Genomic DNA, 18,645 nt, shown 5'->3' on the forward strand with positions numbered 1-18,645 from the left:
AAGCCATTAAACCAGGAAACTGACATCATGTTCTCTGGTGTGATGCACTGAGAAAGACATCATCCAGGTATTAGTCCTACCAAAAAAGTTTCACTTGAATCTAATTGTGGGGAAATAGGCAAATCCAAATTAAGAAACATTCTACAAAAATCTGATCTGTGCTCCTAAAAAATATCATTGTCCTTAAAGACAAAAAATGTATGTTAAAGGACACTAAAAAGGCGTGATGGCCAAATTCAATATGTGTGCTTAATTGGATCTTGGATTTTCAAAAAGTAGCTATAAAGGACATTATTGGGACAACTGGGGGGGATTTGATTATGGACTGTATATTGTGTCATTGCTAAGTGTTCTGAGTATGCTACTCATTCTGTGGTTATGTAGCATGCCTTGTTTTAGAAGATACATACTGAAACTTTTAGGGGTGAAGTGACATCACACCTGCAACTTACTCTGAAATGGTTTAGAAAAAAATTGTATGTACTAACCACACACACACACACACAAAGCAAATGTGGTAAAATGTTAATACTTGAATCTAACTGAAGGGTATATAGGTGTATGCTTTCAAATTTTGCAAGGGTTTAAAATTTTGCAAATTAAAGGTGGGGAATAAAAGCATGGGCTTTGTCATTAGACCTGGTGAGTTTAAATCTTAATTGTAAACCTTCTCCCCCACTTTATTTTTCTTTGAGTTGCAGGACTTTGGGCAAATCATTTCCCTGTCTTGCCAAGGGTTTTCCTGACTTCAAACAGGGCTAATTATAGCACCTACCCTGTGGGGTTATGAGGCTGAAAAAGGATGATGAATGTGAGGGGCTGAGCCAACACCTGGCATGTAGTGAGCACTCGGCTGATGTTAACTGCAGCTGTGACTGTATATGTTATCAATGTATATTCACATGAAGAGTCACAGGGACGGGAAGGTTGGAGTAGTCCCACCTTAAAAGACCTGGTGAAGTCGTGGAAAATCACAAAGTACCTCATTCTCCTTATTTGAAAGACTTGAGGCATTTGGAATCGCCATTACTTCTGTTATGGGGACAAGGGTGGTGTACCTATTCCACTGTAGATAAGGTCAAGGGTCGGCTCAGGTGGAAAGGCCAACCCAAGTCTGAGGAAACAGGGAGGCACTGTGGCAGGGAGTGAGATAAATAAACTCTTGGGGACTTGGGGGTGGGGATGTGGTGACGGTTATCCCCTGTACCCTGCCAGAGTGGATGAGTCACTTAGTTACTTTAACCATTCTGCCAGCCTATGCCTCCTTTTCAGGGAGCTTTTGCTCTCAGGTCTGCCTACTGGGCTGGGCTGTGGCCCCCAAATCTAGGCTGGACAGCAGATGTGTGCAAGCCCCTGGACCCCTGCACCCTTAATGCTCATGGGAAGGAGGGTTCCCGGGGAGGAAGTCAAACCAACAGCCAGCTTTGTAACGGCAATGAGAATTTTAATAGAAAGCTGATTTTTCATATTTGCCTGTCAGCCCTTGTGAGGAGCTGAGATGGGGGCTCAGGAGCTCAATCTTCCTTCCTTCTTTGCCTCTGGAGGCACACTGACTTCCTTCCTGGTTGCAGAGCCATGGCCAAGCCAAGGAGCCTGAAGCTCAGAGCCTAGAAACTTCCCTTTGATAAGGCAGAGCCTCAGGAGCTTGTCCAGGCTTTAGGTGGGGAGGGGAGGGAGGAGCTTTTATAAGTGCTGCTGTGTGGTGGAATCTGTGCCCTCCCAGGAGGGGTTGGAGGCAGGGGATTGGAAGGAGGCCTCCCAAGCTGGTTAGGACAGGAGCAAGCAGCAGCAGGAGAGTTTGTGCAAGTTCGTGTTCAAGGCGCCTTCCTCCATCCTAGCTCATCTCCAAAGAGTTGATGTACTCCCGAACCCATTTCTTCTCTGGGTTGGCACACACCTGGCGGTTCTTTCGGGTGATAAAGCTATGGGAGAGAAGAAGAAAAGGGTGAGAGCTTGTCAGCACTGGGACAGTTTGGAGGATGAGGTGGATTAGACATAAAGGCAAATAATGACGGTACTTGGGTAGGGCATTTTCAGAGCTCCATGAGATTTTGCTTGTGGTCTTTAAGGAGAGGACATTTCCTATACTGTTGGATCAAAAGGCTCCAAGCCAGAAGCAAATCTGTGTGCATTTTAACTATCATACAAACACAAAAGCTAAGGGGATTTGGAGCCTTGGAGCTCATGGTTAAGTCAGCTAACCAGTAGCCTTTTCTCAGCACTTCCTCTGTTCCAGGCCCTGTGCTGGATGCTTAAGATGCAGAGAGAATAAAGTGTCCCCTAAGAACAAAATCATGAATAAGTAGAAGACAAGAAGTACTTAAAAGAACATATGATTTGGCTTTAGACAGTACAGTGCCTGGCACAGAATAGACACTCAGCAAATGAATACATGAATACAGCTATCCATGGGTGGGTGGGTGAAAGAAGGACATGAACCTGAGTCTTGATCATACCACTTATTAGTTGGATCACTGTGTGAAAATCACTTAGGGCCTCTGAGTCTATTTGCGAACCTCTAAAAGGTGGATAGGAATAATTCCTACTTTGCACAATTGTTCTGATGCTCAAATGCGTGAAGTTTTGAAAAATACCATTAATGTGTTGTTGTTGTTGTTAGAATGCTGTGAGACCACTGCTTTAGGGTGGAAACCAGAGGTCCTGGAACTGGACACTGTGGCTCAGAGAGGTTGAGGACCCTGAGATGTTGGTAATGTCAAAGCAATTCTACCAATGGACCAGCCACCACGCGGATTTCTGTGAGAGTTAGAGGCCTTCTCTCTACAGATGTTGATGGTCTCAGCTGCAAGTACAAAAGGTGGGGGCCTGTCTGCTGGGAGACCTGGGGCCTCGCTAGCAGTGCTGTCAGTTAACACGTTACTTCTATTTTTTTTAATTTTTTAATTTTTAATTTTATTTATTTTATTTTATTTTTTTTGAGACAGAGTCTCACTTTGTTGCCCAGGCTAGACTTGAGTGCCTTGGCATCAGCCTAGCTCACAGCAACCTCAAACTCCTGGGCTCAAGCAATCCTACTGCCTCAGCCTCCCGAGTAGCTGGGACCACAGGCATGAGCCACCATGCCCAGCTAATTTTTTGTATATATATATTTTAGTTGGTCAATTAATTTCTTTCTATTTTTAGTAGTGATGGGGTCTCGCTCAGGCTGGTTTCGAATTCCTGACCTCGAGCAATCCGCCCGCCTCGGCCTCCCAGAGTGCTAGGATTACAGGCGTGAGCCACCACGCCTGGCCAACATGTTACTTCTAGATCGGCCCTGCCTGCTTGGCCCTTTCTCATTTTGGCTTCTCTGTTAGGATATTTTCCTGTACATTTTTTTTTAATTTGAGCATTGATTTTGCTTAAGTTAGAACACCAGATAAAATATTTCAGAGGGTCTCATAGGAAGAAAATGAACTATGTATTGTTGTACAGCTGTCCAGAAATTTATTTTTTACATCTTATTGAGCCATACAGTATACCTCATAATTATATGTTACAACAAAGGAATTATGTCTCAGAGAACATAGGAAATTTATAATTCAGCCTTTGCTTTTGTGATTACTGTCATATTTTTGAAAATATAAATGTATTCCCTATGCTGAAGTATTATGCTCAAATATGTTCTGATTTGCTATGTACCGACCTCATTTAAATATCTTATCACTCATTCATTCTTTGGTTTAATATTTTCATCTTTTCTATAAACATGTACCAGGGTTTCTGTCAAAGTCACTAGGTTTGTGTGGTTCTCCTGATTCCATGCTTAACAGCATTTAAAATTTTCTTTAAAAGATTGTGATAAAATGCATATAACATAAAACTTACCATCTTCTGTGTGTGAGCAATTTATGAAAAAATATTTTAAAAAGAAAAAAAATGTATCATCTTTAAGTGTGTTCCATACATTCTTGAGCCCAAATGTTTTCAGACAAAGTGAAGGCTCATGTTGTCTGGTGAGAATGAGGATTGCTCTTTGGGTGCTATCATGGATTTGCTGTCTTCATCTTTCCTGCGCCTTGCTCAGAGTCACTTGGTCTCTGTTTCTCCAACCCTGGTGTGCAGCGATGAGAAAAGGAGCAGAAGGGGTATTCTGGGCTCTCCTGTCTCCTAGTGTTTGCTTTTGTATTTGGGGCAGTGTGGGAGCCTCAGACACAGCCCCTGCCCTTGTTCCACCATGAGCCATACAGGAAATCCTGCCAGACTTGCAGTGCCCTCTCCTTGGCACCCTCAGCCTGTGGCTACAAAGCCAAAAGGCCAGGAAACCAATACTTGAGGTCAATATGGAGGAAGTGGAGGTTGCTCAGGTCTCCATTTCCTCCTCCTTCCAGCAGCCTGTGATACCAGAGAACAGCCCCGCCTTGCCGAGTCTTCCCTCCTTGCCCATGTTTTTTTGCACCCTCTACTTGCCCGACTTCCCTCCTTCCACCTGCTACTTAAGAGCAGGTGTTCTCAAAGTTGCTGTCGTTTTCTCTGAGTTCTTTTCCAGGTCTCAGGCCCTAGGCCTGGCACACAGTAGATGCTTAATAGATGTTTATCGAATGAGTAAGTGAATGAATGAATTGCATTCATTCCTTAGGTTTCACCTATGACTTTTGTGTGTATAATAATACACTTAGATAATGATGATAATTAACAATTGTAAGTTAACAATTGTATACCTACTGTGTGCCAGGGAATATTCTAAGAATTTTACTGTTCTCATTAAGGATGATTATGACCCAGTGAGGCAAGTGCTTCTATTACCCATTTTGCAGATGAGGAAATTGTGGCCCAGAGAAGTTCAATGAGGGACCAAAGCTCAGCAAGTGGCATAGCTGGGGTCCTAACACAGGCAGATTAGCCCTAGAGCCTGTGCTCACCAAGACTCTGCTTCATTGCCTCTTTTTTTATTGGAAGACCCCTTACTCCTACAAGAGAATGTCACATCTCTAGTCCCATTCCTCGGCTACCAGTCCTTCCTTTCACACTCCCTGTTGGGCATTTCCACAGGGTTGTCTTGCTGGGACCTTGATTGTTTCTTTTGTAAACAGCTCTTCCTCAAGACTTAAGGTGGTTCCACACTTCTCCGTCCACCTGGGTTGAAACCTCAGTGCTATCCTCAACTCCACTCTCTTCCTTGCTCCTGGCCTCAAATCACCTGTTAGGGCTTGCTAATTCCACTTTTAAAGGTTTCTCACGCCTGGGCTGAGGGAGGTGGCTCACACCTGTAATCCTTGCACTCTGGGGGTGCTGAGGCAGGAGGATTGCTTGAGATCAGGGGTTGGAGACCATTCTGATCAAGAGCATAGACCCAATCTCTACAAAAAATATTACAGAAAAATTAGCTGGGCATGGTAACGCTGGCCTGTAGTCCTAGCTGCTCAGGAAGCCGAGGTGGGAGGACCATTTGAGCCCAGGCATCTGAGGTTTTCGTGAGATATGATGATGCACTCTAGCCAGGGAGGCAGAGTGAGACTGTCTCCAAAAAAAAAAGTTTCTCACTCCTGTCTCTCCTTCAGGTTCAGGCACTGTTCAGTCTCCAACACTACTCACACGGATAATGACAACAACAGCCTCTTAACTGGACGCCTATTTTCTAGGCTTTCCCTGTTCCCCCTCATTTTACACTTGATGGCTGTAATACTTTTGCCGTGTTGTCCTGACATTGCCTACATGCAGACTCTACATAAACCAGAGTAGAATCCTGGGGATGTTCCCTCTGCCTGCTATGTCCTTTCCCACAGGCTTTTCACTGCCAGGCCAAATCTCTCCTCAAACAGCAGCTTTTGCAGCAAACCTTCTCTAAATCCCCTCTCCTAAACCCTGCAGCTGAATGTTCCCTCTCTCCTCCCTTTGTAATGTGCTTTTGCTGGGGCCTCTAGTCATGGCTGTGTCTGTCTTACTCTTCTTATTAGGTTGTGAGCCCCACAGGGACAGGCTGGGATACAGGTTTTATTCATCTCTGCCTGCCCATAATATGTGCTCTGGGAAGGATTTTTTAATTTTGAAAGATACTTGTGTTCAGATAAAATTAGTAGTGCTAAATATTACCACTATACTTTGAGAGATGCATCAGACCCAAAGTCCATCTTTGAACACCTGTAACTTTACCAGTGCCATGAAAATTTTTGGATTAAAAAACTCCACCCTTCTATAGGAAACTTCATGATTGCGCCATTTTTTTTTTAAAGTCTCTATTTTCTTAAATTTCTTAAGGAGCTATCACTAATGACTTTGCTATAGTGGAAAAAGGAGGCTCCAGAGATAGGCTCCATCCCTCACTTACTGTGTGGCTTTGATTAAGTCAACAGACCTCTCTGAGTCTTAGTTTTGTTGCCTGAAACATGAAGAGAATTATGCACACCTGTCAGGGCTGTTATGTGAAATTTAGAGATATGCACATTAGACATGTGACACACAGTAGGCACTTCCCTTGTTAAGAGATGGGATCTCAATCTGTTGCCCAGGCTGGAGTACAGTGGCACAATCATAGCTCACTCCAGCCTCCAACTCCTGGAGTCAAATGATCCTCCTGCCTCAGCCTCCCAAGTAGCTGGGACTACAGGCATACACCACCACACCTGGCTGATTCTTTAAATTTTTTGTAGAGATGATGTCTTGCTATTTTGCTCAGGCTGGCCTCAAACTCCTGGCCTCAAGCTATCCTCTATCCTCCCTCCTTGTCCTCCCACGTGCTGAGATTACAGGTATGAGCCACAACACCCAGCTGGCACTTCCTATGTAGTAGCAATTATTACATTTTTCCAAATGTATTAGCTTGCATATTTAAAGGTAAATCTCATTTCATTATTTCTTCTCTAAAGGAGGATTTTTCTTTTCTTTTCTTTTTTGAGATAGGGCCTCACTTTGTTGCCCAGGGTAGAGTTCAGTGGTGTCATTATAGCTAACTGCAGCCTTCAACTTCTGAGCTCAAGCAATCCTCCTGCCTCCACCTCCCAAATAGCTGGGACTAGAGGCATGTGCTACCATGCCTGGTTAATTTTTCTATTTTTTATAGAGATGGGATCTGGCTCTTCCTCAGACTGGTCTTGAACTCCTGGCCTCAAGTGATCCTCCCACCTCGGCCTCCCAAAGTGCTGAGGATTACAGGCATGAGCCATTGTGCCTGGACTGGATAGTTTTTTTGTTTGTTTTTCCTACTTGATTGCAATCAGGCCCCTGACCTCTGCCTTCTCCTCCCTAGTTCCTCTGAGGTTTAGGTGGATTTGATTGGGTGTGGAATATGGGCCACTCTAAGGTTCTTAACTGGAAAGGGATGACTGAGTTGATTTTCTCCATGCAGGGGCATTCCAGATCACATTCAAATAAAAGCCATAACAGTAAAGATCGAAGTCCTAGGAAGCTAGTCCATTAGAGTGGGCAAGATACTCCAACAACACCTTGTCTAGTCCTTTTACATTATAGCTGGGGACTCTGAGGCTAGAGGCGGAGGAGCCACATCTATTTGAGCAGCTGGATGATGAGTGGGAGTGGGTAAGGCACCCTCTCAGAGGGCTCCTGGGAAGACTGGCCCTGGAAGCAAGAGGCATCCCTTTCACACCCCGCTGGAGGGCTCCATGGGGCTGGGACTCACACGACTGCTGGATTGGAGCACTTGCCACTGGTGTAGAAATACTCCATGACGTGGGTGCGGGGCAGTGGGCGGGAGATGTAGGCAAAGCAGCAGGGTGTGGTGTCCGAGGCATCTAGGAGAAGGAAAGAAGAAAGGAGACCCTTTTATTCATTGCTATTATGCACTGGTCATTGTGCTGGGCACTTTATATGATTTATTTTGAAAGGACTATTATCTTCCTTAGCAGAAACTGAAGCTCAGAGAGGCAAAGTCACTTGACCATAGATACACAGTGGTGGAGTGGGGGATTCCATCAGAGGACTGAGAAGGTCTCCCCAAGCTCTCATCTAATCCACTTCCCAGCCAGATAGAGCTGGGCTCGAACACCAATTTCCCCATTTCCTAGCTGTGTTCCCTTGGGCAAGGTACTTAACCTCTCTGGACCTCAGTTTTCCCACCTGGAAGCCAAGGACAGCTACTCAAGGAACAGGTGTGAGTACTAAATAAGATGATATATGCAAAACAATCAGCACAATGCCTGATCCTTAGTAGGTATTTAATTAGCTTTCCTTATCCTCTGACAAGTCTCATTTTTTTCCACTTGTTAAGTGAGAGAATATGACTGTCTCAGGAGGGTTTTTTGTTAAGTGTTTAGAAGTTTCTTAGAAACTCTGCGTGTGACAGGCATGAGTCAGTCATATTTCAAGGTCAGTTTAAGCTACCCATGACGACTAATATCCCCAGCATCAGGCCACACTCAGTGAGCACCTGTGGGGCTGGAGGGTGTAGACCTGCAGACACAGAAAAGCTGATCAGGGGGTCCCTGCCATAAAGCAGCTTGGAGATTTATCAGGAACAACAGGACATCTGTGTAAACAATGCATATGAATGTAAATAATGGGGTCCACACAGTATACATGCTACAGTCTAAAAGAGGGTGGCTGGGCATGGTGGCTCACTCCTGTTTAGCACTGTGGGAGGCTGAGGCGGGAGGATTGCTCAAGGTCAGGAGTTTGAAACCAGCCTGAGCAAGAGCAAGACCCCGTCTCTAGTAAAAATAGAAAGAAATTAATTGGCCAATTAAAAGTGTATAGAAAAAATTAGCCGGGCATGGTGGTGCATGTCTGTAGTCCCAGCTACTCGGGAGGCTGAAGCAGGAGGATTGCTTGAGCCCAGAAGTTTGAGGTTGCTGTGAGTTAGGTTGATACCATGGCACTCTAGCCTGGGCAACAAAGTGAGGTTTTTTTTTTTTTTTCCTGTCTCAAAAAGAAAAAACTAAACAAACAAAAAAAGAGGGCAAGGTGTGGGCCAGTCACTGGGATGGAGTGGGCCTTCTAGGCAGAGGGTCTGACCCATGGGCTGTGGGGTCAGGACCTGGACTTACATGGGGAGGCAGATGTAGGAGCGCAGAGGGCGGCGGCGGTGAGGACGACAGCGAGGGCAGCGGCGGAGACCTTCATGGTGCCTGTGGGCAAAGGAGATCCACGTGCTGTCTCAGGGTCCTCTGCAGGGATCCCCTGCAACGCAGGCTGGCCCTTTATAGGCGAGGCTGGCCCCCCCCTCCCCCCAGGGGGAGTTTCCAAAATAGTAGTCAAGCTTTGGCTGATTATCATAAGTGAAATTGCACAAAACGGAAAAGAAAACTGAAATAGCCTCCGGAAATTCGAGCCTCTCCGCCCCCCCCCCACTGCCCCACTGCCCTCCCATCTAGAGTGAGGACTAAATAAGATGATATATGTAAAACAATCAGCACAATGCCTGATCCTTAGTAGGCATTTAATTAGCTTTTCTTATCCTCTGCCAAGCCCCATTTTTTTCCATTTGTGACATGAGAGAATATGACTGTCTCAGGAGGGTTTTAGTAAAGTGTCTAGAGGTTTCTTAGAAACCCTGCGTGTGACAGGCATGAGTCAGCCATGTTTCAAGGCTCCCCTCTGCCCAGGCATCGTGGAGGAGAGCTGCTTCCTCTGCCGGCAGCACCAGCTCACCTTCCAGGGCAGGGATGCTCCCCAGACGGCAGAAGCTGCTTCCTTGGGGGCAAGGAGGAGGGGCAGTTAGGACAGGACCAGAAGCTACCGGGTTTTTATTTGGTTGCCTTCAAAGTTCCTGCTCATTCGTTCATTACAGATTTATCTCCCTTCTCTGATGCATGGAAGGATGTTATTTACCAGGTGTTTTCTCCAGTAGGGTCCTTTGGACATATCCCCAGAAGAGGTGAGAGCACCCTGTAATTGGGGTGAAAAACTTGGGGTGAAAAGAGGTGAGAGCACCCTGTAACTGCCCCTGTAATTGGGGCAGTGGGTCTGAGCTGGGCGTTGGGGACCTTTTTACCAGATACAAGTTGGAGTGATTCCTCTTGGGGGAGGTTCTTGCTTCCATCACAGCCACAGGGTCACCCCCCTTTACTTGCTAAGTGATCTTTGGGAAAATTGCTTCATGTCTTTTTTTTTTTAATGTAATATTTTATTTACTGACGTCTCTGAAACATGCCAAAACTCATAATAGTGCTTTCTATGCTGATATGTCGCTGACTGTGACCGATTTCTTCAAAAGTTATTTTAAGGTAGTGCCTTCATTTCGTTCTTGAGCAATCAGCATGTGAACATTACATTTAGGTGGTAGAATTCAGCTTACAAGTATAAGATAAATATCAACTAATATCACTCTTCTGGTTTACTGGAATATACAACAGTTGTGACAGTCATGCATAACACCTTGGCTAAGAGAGAAAATGGGCAGGGGTGTCACAGAATTATGCAAAGATTTTATGGTTTGAATAATCCTTAGCCATTCTGTGAAACTATAGATGTGAAATATGTAGTAAATATTTCTGTAATATGGGGGTTTCAGTCTATTATAGTGATCATCATTCCATTTATGCATTCAAATAATGGCTGTTGTTTCTGATCATTGAAAACCAGATTTTGCAAAGCTAGTCATTCATTGCTCAACAAGCTGATGATATTACAAATCTCTTACACTAAAAATTACAAGTTAAATCTGTAAAGGTTAAGGTAAAGCATACTTATTATTCATAATTAGTTTTTTAGATATAAGAAGACTATGCTACTCTACATAATCAGGTATATTGTGGTGTATAGTTAATTCCAGTTACCATATTTTATACTTATTGGTCATCAACAGCACAAATTTTGTGCTCCAAAAGAATATATTGATCTATTAAAATATATAGATCATATCATTAAAATATATAGATCATATCAAATATATAGGTCATATCATTAAAATATATAGATCATATCAAATATATAGATCATATTGATCAATATATTGATCTATTAAAAATGATTACATTTCATTTTCTTTTAAAGACAGATCACCTAAATTGATGGAAGAACTGGCTTTTCTTGATATCTCATTTTCAAATTACTGATACAAATTTATCAGAAAATTATATATTTTATCCAACATCAAATAATCCTCAAAAGTTTCCAAGATAGATGCAATTCTTTATTTCCAAAAATAAAGGCTTTCTTACTGAAAGCATTTACATTCCTAGCTCTCTAAAGTAAACATTAAAAAGAAAATACAAAAAATGATCTCTGGCTTTTTTTTTTTTTTGAGACAGAATCTCACTCTGTTGCCCAGGCTAGAGTGCCATGGCATCAGCCTGGCTCACAGCAACCTCAAACTCCTGGGCTCAAGTGATCTTCCTGCCTCAGCCTCTCAAGTACCGTGTTTCCCTGAAAATAAGTCCTACCCATAAAATAAGCCCTAGCAGGATTTCTAAGCATTTGTGCAATATAAGCCCTACCCCAAAAATAAGATCTAGTGATGGATGAGGCTATGCAGCGTATCTGCACAACCCATGCATTTCGTCGCCAAGTGGTAAAGAAGATGAGCAGCCCTTCTCATCCGCCCCATGAGAGCTCTATTGCTCGACATGAGAGATGGGGCCAATGGTTCTAAAAGAAATAGAGTCACAAGAAATTCAGGATGGAATTCAGGGTTTGGAGAGTTATGATGATGTTCCAGAAGAAGACGACTTAACCATATTTGAATAAATGTAGATTGTACTGTACTTAAAAAAAAAAATAACACATCCCCTGAAAATAAGCCCTAGGGCGTCTTCTTGAGGAAAAATAAATATAAGACCCTGTCTTATTTTTGGGGAAACATGGTAGCTGGGACTATAGACATGCACCACCATGCCTGGCTAATTTTTTCTACATATTTTTAGTTGGCCAATTAATTTCTTTCTATTTTTAGTAGAGAAAGCCTCTTGCTCTTGTTCAGGCTGGTTTCGAACTCCTGACCTTGAACCATCCTCCTGCTTCAGCCTCCAGAGTGCTAGGATTATAGGCGTGAGCCATTGCGCCGGGCCTCTCTTGGCTTTTGAATGTTCCACTTAGTTACATATTTTCTGTGTCAACATTTTCTCAAATTCAAAAGATATTTACTTCCTAACAACATGACAAAGAGAATCCTCATTTCAAACCGTTTGGTCTGCTTCCATGGCAACACTGCAGGATTCCTTGGCTATCATAAATCACATTAGTTGACCATGGAATTTCTCAATCTTTACATCTTGAGCTTGGTCCATTCTACACATCAAACAAACTAAATCATCTGTTACTTTAATACGTTACTTTAATACTCCCATCCGAATGCCTATATTTGAAAAGCACGTGTGCCTTCACAGGTTCGGCAAGGTAGAGCTTCTCGGCTGCACTGCTGAACTCCTCCCAGGTCTGGTACTGCGGCATCGTGGCCCAGGGTGGAACAGGAGAGAGGTAAGACCCCAGGAGCAGGCCCACCTACCTACCTACCTTCCTACCTTCCTACCCACCCACCTACCTGCCCACCCACCCACCTACCTCCCTACCTACCTGCTGTGGCCACTGACCGACACAGCAGTCCCTGCTTGGTGTCTTTAATGTCTTTGAGTTCTATTTCCTTGTTTATAAAGCAGGATATTTGGTTAAAGCCTTGTTGAGAAGTGTGTGTGTGGAGTAGAGATCTCTTGCAGCATAAACTACCATTATTAGCTACCATTTACTAGAGCTTATCTGTGTCAGCCACTATTCTACGGGCTTTGCGTGTGTCACCTCATTTACTATTATTATCCCCTCTTTATGGATGAGGAAACTCAGTAAATGCTGGGATCCCATCTCATTTCTGAGGTCTACTTGGGCACAAAAGTTACAGAATATGGAAGCTTCAGAGGACTTTAAGGATCATTTTTTCCATGTTCTTCAGTTGCAGAGGAGGAAACCAAGGCCTGGTGAGTAAGAGTGACTTGCTAAGAACACACAGCAGATGACAGTGTTTGGATCATGATCCAATTGCCCTGGCTCCCACTTCAGTGCTCGGTCCACAAAATACTTTCCAATATGAAAGGGTTCATGGTTGGGGACATCCTTGAAACTGAACCCACGTGGAACTCCTGCATTAGAGCCGGGGTCCTTACTCCATTCCACAGAATTCATGCAGTCAATCTTCATCAATTCCTGTTTGGGTAGTTCAGAATTAGTGACAATTTGGCCTGGGCTAGGCTGACATTGGCTTCCGAATTATCTAGGAGAAAAGTGTTTATTGACAGTGACAAAAGCAAACAAACTTAAAAAAAATTGTAACTCTATACTGAGAACATTTTCTTTTACCAACTGTCACATATGTAAGTTGGTGGCTGAGGGTGACTAAGTCACCCAGAATGGGAAGACCTTGTCACATTTCTTCCTCACGATGACTTTGAGGCAGAGTGGATGTTATGCTCACTTTATGGGAGAGAAAACTGAGCCTCATAAGGGGTAATGAACATCCTTAAGATCACACAGCTGCTAAGTGGGATTTGAGCCCCAGGTGCTGCTGAAAAGCATGCCCAGGCTCTTCTCAGGGACTCAATCAGTAAGGCAGGTAACAGTTATCACGGCTCTTCTAGGTGCCAGGTGCTGTTCTAAGCTCTGGACAACAGTCCTCTCATTCCCTCCTTACAGCTCATTAATCAGTTAACAATGGAAACATAATTTTGGAAAGGATGTCTGTCTCATTTAAAGAAACACATTGCAGGCACTTCAGAAACATGCACCCATCTATGGAAAAATGTTCTGCCTATTTTAATGGTTTCCTTCACTCAGCCCCCTTTGGTCTAACTTAAATGACCAACATGTGGGAGGCTGTGGAAAAGGTGGTGGTTAAGAGCAGGGACCTAGCAGTTTCTCCTATTTATTAGCCAGGTAGCCTTGGGCAAGTTATTCAATCTCTCTGGTCTCAGTTTTCTCATCATTATAATACCTGACACATGTTAAGTACTTAATAACATTAGCTATTATTATCATGTTATCTTTTTTTCTTTTTAGAGACAGAGTCTTGCTCTGTCACCCAGACTGGAGTGCAGTGGCACAATTATACCTCACTGTAGCCTTGTACTCCTGGGTTCAAGTGATCATCCTGCCTCAGCCTCCTGAGTAGCTGGCACTATAGGTATGTGCCACCATGCTGGGCTAATTTTTCTTATTTTTTGTAGAGACTGGGTCTTACTATGTTATCCAGGCTGGTCTCAAACTCCTGGCCTCCAGTGAGCCTCCTGTGTTGGCTTCCCAAAGTGCTGGGATTACGAGTGTGAGCCACAGGCCCAGCCTATCATGTTATCATGAAGAGTATGAAGATGGCAATCCCTATAAGGATATTTTATACTTTATGCTTTTCAGCAATCTAAACTAGACCCCCAGTTAATATGTGTTAGTGAACTTTAATACAACAAATCTTTATTTATTTATTACATAAGGTCTTTCTTTTAACAGATGGGGCCATGGAGGCTTAGACAGGTAAAGTGACTAGCTTAAGGTCCCAGCCTACGGTGGTAGAATTCAACACTGAACCCATGTCTATCTGAGTTCATGAACTTTCTGCCAAATGTCTACAGAAATCCTGAAACTCTTGGCAAGGCCCAGTTTTTCCTTATGAGCTCTATTTCCATTTTCTTTCCTTGATTTCAGTTTCCCTCTTTAAGGAAGAAAGGAAAGTATTTCCTGGATACCAGATATGCTGAGTTGGGACACTAACTGAGGACAGAGGTGAGGAAACCCGCAGACAAGGCCAGCATGTTCCTCGTCTTTAAACCATGGCGAACCTTTCTGCTGTGTGTGTGTGTACATAGTAGTGAGGACAAGGGGATGATGGGTGGGTAGGATGGGGGGGTGCTGAGCAAGACTAGCAATGGGAATATCAGGGGTGTTTTTCTTCCTTTTGGTAGTTTCAGTGGATTGTGGGGAGCAGAAGAGGGAGAAGAATATAATTTTTCTCTCATTTCTTCCACTCACCTCCTCCTGTGCAAAATCAGTGTTCAGGCATGATGGGCTCTCTGTAAGTTATGCTCTGGCTCTAATGTGCTGATTCCATGAGCAAATTGGGGAGCCTGTGTAAACAGTATGGTTCCTGGTACAGGGTGTTCAGTGAATGACAGCTATCATTATTACTCACTCAGCTCTTTATGTTCCTGAAAACTAGGAACTGCTGCCTGTCTGATCCACTGCACTGGGGCGAGGATCCAGGGAAGTCGTGACCGTGGATGGGCTTGGGAGACTGTAAGGTGAGGCGCAAACATCACGGGGCCGTCTCTGCCCTCCCTGTCCCTTCAGTGTGCGTGGCCCACCACTGCTCAATAGTTCCGTATTCATTCTTCAAATGGTTACTGAGAATTGCTGTGAGCCAGGCACTGTTCTAGGCACTGCAGACGCCAGGGCAAGAAAGGCAGGCAAAGTCCTGCCCTCTGGAGATTGTTTGGGTGTGGCATGGGTTGGGGGTGGCGGGGGGGAGAAGAGAGACAGAGACAATAAACAAGCACATTTATACCCCTTTTTTGTGAATCATCATTTCACTGGTCCTGTCTTAATGTCATGAACACAGTGACAATGTCCTGTGCTTTTTCTTTTCTACTTGTTTTTTGTATTCTCCCCCTGCTTTCCAACAAATGTTCTGGGCATAATGCTAAATCATTGCTGGTTTAGGCTTGATAACTTCTTGTAGCATCTAGATTAAGTATGTGGGCTCCCTAGAGTCTGGTGTCTAGGTTCAAAATCCAGCTCTATTACTTATTATGTATTTATTTATGATAAAAGTTGTGTATATTTAAGGTATATAACATGATGTTTTGCTATACATGTACATAGTGAAATGATTATTACAGTCAAACAAATTAATATATCTGTCTCCTCACATAGTTACCACTTTTTCACTTGTGTGCGGTGAGAGCACCTGGAAATTTCTTCTCTTGGCAAATTTCTAATACACAATACAGTATTATTAACCATACGGTGCCCCCCCTCCCCCCATCTGTGATTTCACTTTCTGCAGTTTCAGTTACCCTTGGTCAACCACGCTCAGAAAATATTACATGGAAAATTCCAGAAACAAATACATAACTTTTCTTACAGTCTATGTTTATAATTGTTCTATTTTGTTATTATTGTTGTTAATCTCTTACTGTGCCTAATTTATAACTTCAACTTTATCATAGACATGTATGCATAGAAAAAAACATAGTATATATAGGGTTCAGTACTATCTGCAGTTTCAGGCACCCACTGGAGGTCTTGGCACGTATTGTGCCGAACATCAGAGCCTGCAACTTCGTGCCCTTGACCAATATCTTCCCATTTCCCCACATCTCCACCACTGATAACCCACAGTTCCACTCTTTACTTCCATGTATTTGACTTTTTTTTAGATTGCACATGTAAGTGAGATCATGCGGTATTTTTCTTTCTGTGTTTTGCCTGCTACTATTTATTAATGATAACCTTGAGCAAGTTGCTCAGAGAAGGCAAGGGCTTCACAGACCCTGCAGACGGATTGATGGGCCTTTCAAGTCCACAGGTCTGGTTCTTATCGACCCTCATACCTCTGGCCCTATTTCCTAGTGTAATTACTAAAACCAGGCACACATCCCCTCCAGCCTAGCGCTGTCCCTCTCCTCCCCTCCCTTCCTGGCCCAGTCCTGGTTCTTTCTCTTTTATTCACTCTTTTCCCAAGCTAAGCTGCTGCCAGCCAAGTCTGAAAGTGTGACGTTAGGAAACCACACACAGGCAGAGAAAGTGAAACTGCATTTCCCTGGATTCCAAAGCTTCGATGGGACGTGGAGTTCCCCCCACACGGAGTTCCCCAAAGCACTATGTGGGGAGCAGCTTTGGCGGTTCTGGCTGCTCTTAAAAAATGCCTAAAGCAGTAAAAGTCCATCCATCCTGTAGGAATCTGAGCCCCCAAGAGAAATCTGAGGTCGAGTAATTTCCCCCTGGTAGGCTTTACTTTTCTGCATCTGCAAATTGGAGAATTGCTTTTGTTTCCTGGTTGTTTCCCTCCTCTGCCCTTGTTTACTAGTCTAAATATTTCAAGCTGAGCTGTTGGCTCACTCTTTGTTTCTGCAGGACCCTGCCTGGGGCAGGCGCTCCTTTGGTGCTGGCTGGAGGATCTGCCCAGGCAGCAGGGTGACGGCTGAGGCCTCCCAGGGCACTCGCCCAGGTGGAGGCAGGATTCGAACCCCATGCAGGACTCATTCCATGACATCCTGCTTTTACCTTTTGGTCCAGCTCTGGTTTGCTCTTTCTATGTTATTCTAGTCTGCCCCCTTCCCTTCCCTTCCTTTCCCTCCCTGTCACCTAACACACATTGCATGATGTCAGGGGTACTGACTGTGACAACTGCTCTCAGAGTTGGGACCACATTCAGTCGGAGGGGTGCGGCTCAGCCTCCCCCCACTCTTCTCGCCTTCACCACAGGGGACAGAGGCTGTGCACACTCACTTGTTTATTACAGCTGAAGACCACACGTGGCCCGTTCGGTGACCAGAACGGGGCTCACTGGCCTCAGGTTCCTGGAGGGGCCCACCACAAGTTACCCTGGGGGAGGGGTGGCCGTGGAAATGAGGCCACAGAAAAGCATCGGTTCCTCCAAAATTGCTGGGTGACAGAAGACTTCAGGCTCTACTCCTCCTGATACTTTGGAATCTGTTTTCTTTTTTGTTTTTCTCTGCATGTTTGTTGGGGGCTTCTCCTCCTTCCCCTCTCTCTGTGCATTCCCTTTCATGAAATTCCCCATCCTCTGCTCCTCAGCAGCGCTCACTGCTGGCGGGTACTAGCCTTTGTCCCCAGCCCCAGGGAGAAAGCCTGGGGAAGCAGGACAGCCTTGGGGTTGAAATCAGACAGCACATACCCCTCTGCGTGTCTGTGAACAAACTATTAACAATTCTACACCTTGGTTTTCTTTCTGGAAATGGGGCTAAGAATACCTAACTTGGCCAGGCACGGTGGCTCACGCCTGTAATCCTAGGAGGCCGAGGTGGGCAGATCACTCAAGGTCAGGAGTTCAAGACCAGCCTGTCTTGAGCGACACCCTGTCTCTACTAAAAAATAGAAAGAAATTAATTGGCCAACTAAAAATATACAGAAAAAATTAGCCGGGCATGGTGGTGCATGCCTGTATTTCCAACTACTTGGGAGGCTGAGGCAGGAGGATCGTTTGAACCCAGGAGTTTGAGGTTGCTGTGAGCTAGGCTGACACCACGGCACTCTAGCCTGGGTAACAGAGTGAGACTCTGTCTCAAACAAACAAACAAACAAACAAACAAACAAACAAACAAACAGAATACCTAGGCTGGGCTCGGTGGCTCACGCTTGTAATCCTAGCACTCTGGGAGGCCGAGGCGGGCGGATTGCTCAAGGTCAGGAGTTCAAAACCAGCCTGAGCGAGACCCCGTCTCTACTATAAAAAATAGAAAGAAATTAATTGGCCAACTAATATATATATATAAATTAGCCGGGCATGGTGGCTCGTGCCTGTAGTCCCAGCAACTTGGGAGGCTGAGGCAGTAGGATAGCTTAAGCCCAGGAGTTTGAGGTTGCTGTGAGCTAGGCTGACGCCACGGCACTCACTCTAACCTAGGCAAGAAAGCGAGACTCTGTCTCAAAAAAAAAAAAAAAAAGAATACCTAACTCCTAGGATACTTCAGAGGATTAAATGAAGTAATCAGTCAACTGCCCAGCACAATTTCTGGCACTAATTAGATGCTTGGGAAACAATTCCTTCCCTTCCTTTCCCCAAACGTCCAGGCTCCAGCATTTCCCCTCCATGCT

At 44.5% G+C, this 18,645-nt stretch overlaps 1 protein-coding gene and 1 pseudogene across 1 annotated transcript; both read right to left on the reverse strand.

Annotated features, from left to right (window-relative positions):
• Positions 1-1,423: 1,423 nt before the first annotated feature.
• Positions 1,424-9,086, reverse strand: CCL5 (C-C motif chemokine ligand 5). Its single transcript, XM_012784552.2, has 3 exons — positions 8,940-9,086; positions 7,577-7,688; positions 1,424-1,922 (listed from the first exon to the last, which is right to left on the reverse strand). The coding sequence occupies exons 1-3, from the start codon at positions 9,013-9,015 to the stop codon at positions 1,835-1,837; spliced, it is 276 nt and encodes a 91-aa protein (XP_012640006.2). The 5' UTR covers positions 9,016-9,086; the 3' UTR covers positions 1,424-1,834.
• Positions 9,087-12,008: 2,922 nt separating this feature from the next.
• LOC109729507 (signal recognition particle 9 kDa protein pseudogene) lies at positions 12,009-12,282 on the reverse strand (annotated as a pseudogene).
• Between the last annotated feature and the right edge of the window lie 6,363 nt (positions 12,283-18,645).

This window comes from Microcebus murinus, chromosome 18, assembly GCF_040939455.1.
Source record: "Microcebus murinus isolate Inina chromosome 18, M.murinus_Inina_mat1.0, whole genome shotgun sequence".
Lineage (NCBI taxonomy): Eukaryota > Metazoa > Chordata > Mammalia > Primates > Cheirogaleidae > Microcebus > Microcebus murinus.